This window comes from Eptatretus burgeri, chromosome 1 (assembly GCF_056783735.1).
Source record: "Eptatretus burgeri isolate ZD-2024b chromosome 1, Ebu_testis_v1, whole genome shotgun sequence".
NCBI classification, from domain to species: domain Eukaryota; kingdom Metazoa; phylum Chordata; class Myxini; order Myxiniformes; family Myxinidae; genus Eptatretus; species Eptatretus burgeri.
In genome coordinates, this window is record NC_140961.1 from 152,052,184 (window position 1) to 152,061,001 (window position 8,818).

The 8,818-nt window shown below is 40.6% G+C and overlaps 1 protein-coding gene across 7 annotated transcripts in view; it reads left to right on the forward strand.

Moving 5' to 3' along the window:
• Positions 1–3,922, forward strand: part of TMEM144 (transmembrane protein 144) — an 84,336-nt gene extending 80,414 nt beyond the window's left edge. For 6 of the 7 annotated variants that reach the window (XM_085847332.1, XM_085847316.1, XM_085847324.1 and 3 more), the window contains 2 exons: positions 377–430; positions 3,084–3,922. In XM_085847332.1, the coding sequence (XP_085703458.1) occupies positions 377–430; positions 3,084–3,167 (138 nt within the window). In that variant the 3' untranslated portion in view covers positions 3,168–3,922. The remainder of the gene's footprint in view (positions 1–376; positions 431–3,083) is intronic. The other variant, XM_085847346.1, reaches the window with a different exon arrangement.
• The last annotated feature ends 4,896 nt before the right edge of the window (positions 3,923–8,818 follow it).

Genomic DNA, 8,818 nt, shown 5'->3' on the forward strand with positions numbered 1-8,818 from the left:
TGTGAGAGAGACTCGTGCAGTGAATAAAATCGGAAAGAATGGGGAAAAACCTACCGAATCCCTAAAAAAGTATATTTACCCATTAAACCGATTACACAAAAGGGGCGGACTATCTGAAACAAGTCAAAACGAAATAACTGTCTCGGGAACCGCTAGATGTTGCGTGCCTTTGCCTCAAGTAATGACTGTTTCGCAGAGCCGTCACAATATTACAACAGCTATTTGTTGCCATTGTTCATTTCTCATCATGGACATTTGAACTTGGAAATTGATCATTTTGCAATCACTTGCACAGAGTGTAAACTGTCTGATTGTGCTCTCCTCCACACATTTAAATGTAGCTTTACAGTGTCTGTCTCTGTATATTTATCTTTAGGGACCAGGTTTGGTGGCAGCAATCTGGGGAGTTTTTGTCTTCAAAGAAATTAAGGTAAGAACAGGATTTTAATGTGTTGTAAATTCACATAGCATCGCTCTAATAATGGACAATTGAAAAGCACCACCACATATATCTCGTGCCGAAGACCACAGCATGGTTCTATTAATAGCCAAAGATCAATGTCGCCTTTTGTTTGCCTTGCTGCATAATGTTTTGTTTGTGGTTTGTTTTGCCATATTTCTATATTGGGATGTGTGAATCGAAATTTGTTCCCAAATTTCAATTTTGAATGTGCCATGCATTAGGGAACCGTCAATTATATTTACAGAACCTGACTTTTTTTTTTCTATTTGACATGTTATTAAATAAAATTCATATCATATATAATTTGGCTTGTGTGTTTGTGTGTTTGTACGTTTGTTTGACTTGTATGCACTCCTAAACCGTCAGACTGAATGTGTTGAAATTTTGTGGTTGTACTTGGGATGTGCCCAGGAAGGTTTGAGGCATTAAGAAATATTCATTGTCATGGGAGTTCAAGAAAGGGGAGATGATGACACAAATTCTCGACGTGAATGTGTATTGTGTAGCGCCACCTGGTGGTGGTGGTGGTGGGAGAGGGTATTACAAGTCTGCTGTGGAGATGACTTACAATTTTGCACTTTACATGCGGCATAGTACAAGTGCTTTATTGACCCCTTTATGTAGGTCAGGGTATTACTCCCCCTTCGGGAGTTGGTGTTTCTCATACTCTTAATTAGCCTTATTTATTTTAAACATTTTTGTGCCTTTTTGAAAGCCTCTGACTTGTGACTCTTTTCACTTTATTAGCTGTTCCAATTATTTTCGGATTATTGTTCAGATCATGAGCTTGTTTTAATATTCTTTCGCATAAAAAACAATTTTTTTTGCTTGTTTTTTTTTTTATATGACCCCAAAAATATCCCTGTGTACATGGGTGTGTTTGATATGTCTTCTTGATGCTGATGCAAATAGCTGTCTCAAAATAAATCTTCACTGTGCAATTTTCTTTTTTATTTTGTTGAGAAAGTTTTTTTTTTTTTAATTATTTTTTTTATTTTTTTATTTTTGGGGGGGATACAAAGCTCGTGCAAGAGCGAGAACATGGAGCAGAATGTAACACTGTAGAAAGGAGGGAAACGCACCAACAGTTGGGTAGAGGGACACTTGGAGGAAGAATGTGTGAGGGGAGGTTAAGAATGAATGAAAGGGAAGAGGGAGGAGGACATGGAGTGTTCACAAGCTGTGGTTGGTTTCAAGCTCGAAAACGGTTCAGTCGAGGCGCACACGCACACGCACACGCACACTAAACTAGAAAGAGGAATCGGAAATTGCAGATTTTCACCAGGGTTTGTTTTGTGTGCTGGTGTGTTGCGTAATTAATAATACATATTTATATGTAATTGATACCTTCTAATACATAATTAGTGTGTAATAATAGATGTACTCATGTTCCTGATGGTCCATTATCAGATTTGTCACATTTCAATATTATGTAAGTAATAGACGTATGTTCTGTGCAGACAGCTAAATGGACCCAAATGCAATACGCTCTCCTCTGGCGAGGGTAAAAAAAAAACAAAAAAAAAACAGACATGGCAATGAACACAAAGTGGACAGCAAACAAAAACTGTTTACCGAGCTTTGAAAGTAGGTTACTCAGAAGAGATTTCAAAAAGTTGCCAATTCCAGGAACCGCAAACCACATGTCAACTTGAAATGGACACATCGACCTTTCATGCACAATATACTTGGTTATGTACACACGTAGAAAGTGTAGTGCCTTCAGAAAGTATTCATACACCTTGACTTTTTCACATTTTGTGAAAATCCCGAAATCCAGATGTGCAAAGATGATTCAGACATATCTAAGAAGATTTGAAGCTGCAATCGCTGCCAAAGATGCTTCGACAAAGTATTGACTCAGTGGCATGGATACTCGTGTAAATTAGATATTTCTGTATTTCATTTTTAATTAATTTGTAATAATTTCGAAAAACAAGTTTTAATTTTGTCATTTTGGGGTATTTTGTGCAAATCGCTGAACAAAAAATATTTAAATTTATCCATTTTAAATTCAGGTTGTAACAGCAAAATGTGACAAAAGTCAAGGGGGTGTGAATACTTTCCCAAGGCACGATATATATGGAAAATTTACCAGCTTTTTTGAACAGACATCTTGACAGAGTACAACTATCACTTCTACTACTACACCTTTAAAGTTTCCAAATACTCTCAACTTGCGTCGGTAGGTCATATTTTTGGCCTGAGTCTTTCACTAACCAGCTGGCCAGGCCAAACGTTTGAGTCGAGGTGATTCGGGGTAAGAATTTGTAATTTGTTCTGGGTGCCGGGGATAACTCACCTACTCTTCACGATGGAAACTGTGGAATATTTAATGCTCTCAAACAATGCTTGACGTTCTTCGGATAGACAGTGCACAGATTGTTGCCTCGCAACAGATGGACGGAGTGATGATTGCCATTGTAGGGACCTCTCAGATCATTGTGTCCAGCTTGTTCACTGAACCTGTTCAAACTTATTCCCATACCCACCTTTAACCAACATCTGAACTGTTCTGAGAACCTCTAAGGTAATTAGTGACCGAAATGATGTTGCCTTCTTCGTGAGGTTGTGATGTGACATGCAAGATCTCACTTGTGGCATTTTTTTTCACCCACAGGGTCGAAAAAACCTTTTGCTTCTTTTCTTTGCTTGTGTGGTCACCCTGGCTGGAGCAATCATCACTGGCCTCTCCCGTTACTAATTCTCACTCCACACAGGATTCTGTCCATCTTTTTAACGGAATGGCAACGCATTTTGCATTCCAAGGAAATTGCCATTTTTAGCAACATTCAAGATTTTTGTTGTATACCTCCCCTCCCCCCGTCCCCCCCTCTTTTCCTCCAATTAATTGTCCAATTTTTCAATTGACTTATCTCGTTGATATTTTGTGAATATGCTGTGTGCCTCATAAAACTTTCTATAAATAAATAAATTTTGACGTAATTGTTACCTCCGCCACTGAAGGTGGATGGAGGTTATGTTTTTACCTCTCTCTTTATTATTATTATTATTATTATTATTATTATTATTATTATTATTATTGTCATTGGGTTTGTTTGTATTTGAGCAGGTTGTCTCAAAAAGTTATGGATGGATTCGGACAAAAGTTGGTGGACGATTTGGGTAGGAGACAAGAACAAGCTGATTAGATGATTTTGGTTAAGGTCCTGATTCAGATCCGGCCTATTATTGGGACACAACGCTTAAACTGTTCAGCCTGGAGGAGGTATGCGCTCTTCCGAGTGCCATTCTCATTTTTGTATTTTCTGGGATGTAAGGTGGTCAGTTTTACAAATGTTCAATGTTTCATCCTTCAGTCGATTGTTCTGAAAACTGTATTGATACCTGAAATACTCTTCTTGTGAGTGATTTCTCAAGGCAAGATATTTTCCAATTATTTTTACAGCATTTTGTGGGGGGTTTTTTTCCACTGAAATAAAACAAACCAGTTTTTCAGATGCCACTGCCAGTTTGCCCTAATTTGTGCAGTTTCAGCCTGTCCCCCTGAAGTGTGTGTGTTTGTGTGTGTTTCCATGCCTGAACTGTTTCACCATTTCAACCTTTGGAATCAAATTGTCAACACACCTTTATTATGAGAATGTGGAGAAGACTAATTAATAATTGTGTGAAAATGTGAAAGGGCAAAGTCTTAGGAAACTATAAATAGTCCTAATCAGCTCTGTTGCAACGCATCAAGTGTGAGACGACTGAGACCGTGTTTTTCTTTTTCTTTTTTTGTTTGTTTTTTGCTTTGGAGATAAGTTCTGCAATTATGGTTGCTGGGAGTTGGGGTGGGTCTAGGGTGGCACTATGACGAGGAACACCCCTCCCTGTAAACTTTACTTTTTGGCATGGAAAACAATCAGAAGTGTACAGAGCTTCTTCTTTCACCACAGGTGATAATCGTACTACATAATGACAGAACGTCAAGCATTATCTGGCACGTTGTAGAGTTGCTTCTTTATTTCTTTATGTATTTCCACTGGCAAATACCACCGGTCGCTTTGCTGACGGGAATACTGGGTAAGTGGAATACTGTCGGTGGAATAATATGGGAGGGGGGGGGATAGTGAGGAAGGAACGTGAGCGAGAGAAAGGAAAGGAGAGGGGAGGGGAGGAGAGCGCTCCACTTTATTATGAGAGGGTGTGGGTGGAGCAAAGGGAGAGAGAGACAGGGAAGAAAAAGGTTGAAGGTGAGGGGCGGAGGGGGAGTTAACAAAAATAATGTTATGTTATGCTTTATGAACACATGAATGCACACACACACACCTATTATTATATACAGGCACTTCCCTGTTGACTTCATAGATGCGTTCATGGAAAACAACGTTTCAATCGAAATACCGCGCATTCAGAAAGTATTCACACCTCTCGACTTTTGTCACATTTTATTGTTACAGCCTGAATTTAGAATGGATTAAATTTAAATTTTCGCTCACCAATCTACACAAAATATCTCATAACGAGAAAGTTAAAACGTGTTTTTAGAAATTTTTACAAATTAATTAAAATTGAAAAGCTGAAATGTGTTGCGTCAATAAGTTTTCAAATACTTTGTCGAAGTCCCTTTGGCAGTGATTGCAGCCTCAAGTCTTCTTGGGTATGTCTGCATCACTTTTGCACATCTGTATTTGGGGATTTTCTCCCATTCTTCCTTGCAGATTAGCTCAAGATTTGTCAAGTTCGAGAGGGAGCATCATTTGTTATGGAACATTATTCAAGTCTTTCCACAGATTCTCAATGGGATTCAAGTCTGGGCCACTGAAGTACTTTCACATTCTTGTTCTGAAGCCATTCCAGTGTAGATTTGGCTCTGTGCATGGGGTCATTGTCCTGTTGGAACGCAAGTCTTCACCTCAGTCTTTGAGGAGAACCTGCTTTAGAGTGCAAAAGACCAATGATTTGCCTATAATAGGTTCCATTTATTGTCCCTCTATCGTTACAACTCTCACAGTCCCTGCTGCTGAAAATCATCCACATGGCATGATGCTGCTACCACCATGCTTCAGGGTAGGGATGGTGTTAGATGGGTGATGAGCTGTGCTCAGTTTTCACCAGGAGTAGTGCTTTTCATTTAGACCAAAGTGTTCAATTTTTATCTCATCAGACCACAGAATATTTTGTCTCATGCTCTCAGTCTTCCACATGCCTTTTATAAAACTACAGGTGTGCTGTCATGTGCCTTATTCTCAGGAGTTGCTTCCATCTGCTGCACTTCACAAATCTAGGCTTTGTGGGAGAGTGGCCAGACATTGTTGTTCTTCTGGCAGGTCTCCCATCCAAGCCAAGGAAATCTGTAGTTCTGTCATAGTGGTCAATGGGTTCTTGATCACCTCCCTGACCAAGGTTCTTCTTGTCCGGTTGCTCAATTTTGTAGGACGGCCAGCTCTAGGAAGAGTCTGAGTAGTTCGATATTCTTTCCGTTTCCTAATGATGGAGCTCACTGTGCTCTTGGGAACTTTCAACACTCTAGAAATTGTTTTACACCCTTCGCAGATCTATTCCTCCTCGCAATTCTATTTTGGAGTTATATGAAAAGTTCCTTGGACTTCATGGTCGTGTTTCTCCTCTGACATGCACTGTCAACTGTGGGACCTAATATAGAAAGGTGTGTTTCTTTCTAAATCATGTCCAATCAATTTAATTGGCCACAGGTGGACTCTAAGTTCCCAACTTGTGCTGCCTTTTTGGCTTGTGGTTGCATCATTGGTTAAGGCCCTGTCACATCTTGACGATTTAGCCAGCATATGCCTGACGTATGAAAAATTTGGCTAAAACGCTGGCACACGTCGAATACGTTATGGGTAAGTTTGTATACGTTACGAGCATGCTGGCATACGTCGTAGTACGCTGGCTTTCGTCGTAGTACGCTGGCATTCGTCATAGTACGTCGAGCTGTTTGACAAATTTTCCATGCTTGAAATTTTTCGACGTATGCCAGCGTCCGACTCACACGTTCCGCATAATGCTGGCCATAAGTTGTAGGCACGTTACGAGATCATTGACACACGTCGACACACGTAACTTGTAAGTTACTCATGTCAAAATACGTCGAGGTAATGTTTAGCTTACTCAAAACTTATTTCTAACCTATGAGTAACATTGTAGGCACGTTCCGCGATCGTTGACACACGTCGACCACACGTTACTTGTGAGTTACTCACAAGTCGAAACACGTCAAGGTAATGGTTAGTGTCAGTGTTCCAGACTCCCTGGTTTTTATTTTTTATTTTTTTTTCTTCGGTGTGACGGTGATGTTGGCACTTCGATTTCTAGTGCGGTTATAATACAATATAATTAATAGGCTGCCGCTCAACGATTTAAATCATAACCGCACTAGAAATCGAAGTGTCAACATCACCGTCATACTGAAGAAAAGAAAAAAAAAAACAGGGAGTCTGGAACACTGACGCTAACCATTACCTCGACGTGTTTCGACTCATGAGTAACGTACAAGTAACGTGTGTCAACGATCGCATAATGTGCCTACAACTTTTGGCCAGCATATGCGGAATGTGTGTCATACGCCGAGTGCGTCGATAAATTTTCAACATGCTGAAAATTTATCGACGTACTCGGTGTCTGACGGCTTATGCCAGCGTACTACGACGTATGCAAGCGTGCTCTTAACGTATACAAAACTTACCCATAACGTATTTGAGGTGTGCCAGCTTGGTTCGGCAAATTTTTCATACGTCGGCATATGCTGGCTAAAACGTCAAAGTGTGACAGCGGCTTCACACTTTGATGTCAAGTGCGGTTATGATTTGAATCGTCGAGCCGCAGCCTATGAATAGCCTACGCCACGTGATCGTCGGCGATACGCTGCCGCGTGCTATGCATAAGTTAGACTATCGTTGGGCAGAGGTTGTGAACACTGACAACACGCTCAGCATTCGTTGGTATAAGTTTTCTATATGTGATTGAAATGTTCTGTGTACATTATTTATATGTTATGCATACGTCCAACACGTTATTATACACCCAAAACTTAAAAAAATCAATAGTTCAGCATACGCCAGCGTTTTACATGCATTTTGAGATTTTGCCATACGCTGGCTAAAATGTCAAGGTGTGACAGCCCCTTTAGGAGCGCGGCTATGCCGTTGATGGTTCAGTTCCTTCATGCTTCCAGTCTTGCTCTACAGATGTGAGACTTGGACTCTGACCAGAGATCTGAGATGGAGACTTAATTCCTTTGGTACCATGTCTCTTCAGAGAATCCTTGGCTATTACTGGTCGGACTTTGTTTCCAATGAGCGGTTGCTGAGAAAGACTCACCTGTGATTTGTTACCTGCCTAATCCGTAAGCATTAGCTGCGGCTGTATGGACATGTGGCTCGTTTTCCTGAGACTGGTCCTGCTCACCACATTCTCTCAGCGAGGTTGCCTCTTGAGTGGTGGAGGCCAATGGGCTGACGGCGTGCTTCGTGGTTGCAGCAGGTTCATCAGCATCTCAAGGAGATGGGGATGGGCCAGGCATCTGCCTGGGGGATGGCCAGATGGAGGCCCCTGGAGTACCGGCAGAAAGTTGACACAGCGTCGCGCTGCTCTGGGGCATGCTCCCATACCTGACCTGGCCTGTTGGTTTCCTGCTAAGTAAGTTTGTTAATTCACCGGGTGAGGGTAAACGCAGCATGTTCCAAGTTCCTTACGGAGTTCTGCACGGATCAAGTACACAAAAAGGAGCACCACAATGGTTTACCTTTTCAATGTAATTATTTAAATACCAAATTCAAGTGAAAAATTAACAAAATTCCATTCAAAATATAACAATCCAAAGAGAACACAATGCCAGAGAATGCTTTTCACAGCTCAAATCAACATGAAAGAACTCCAAACAGGAACTCCGAATATGAGGTCAATGCAGGTTGTTTTTGTTTTTATGCATGAATTTCGAAATGTTGGCTAGATAATGAATACAAATCGCACAAAATGTTAAAGAAATGAAATTGCACAACATTTTCAGGAGGCGAGACACCACTCGGTTGATGTGACTGTACGTTTGTGGTTTTTCGCTCCAACACCTAAGGTGAAGTAGGTTATGTTTTAACCCCTTTCTGTCTGTTTGTTTTTTGATAAAAACATATTTTTGCCAAATATTGTTGGTCTGTGGCACTTGTCTGTCTGTCTTGTCGCAAAATTTATTGCCACAGTCTGCCAGTCACCTCCACAAACAAAAAAATTTCAAAACGATTGCTTGCAAAGGACGGCAACATGAAATTTTGGTGAAGATCCGGATCTGAAATTTTTAAAAGTGATTTTTCACTTTTGAGACATTGGGCCAAAAACGATATATAACACAATATCTCAAGGTTATGGTGGATTCACACCAAACTTGGTGGACATGGT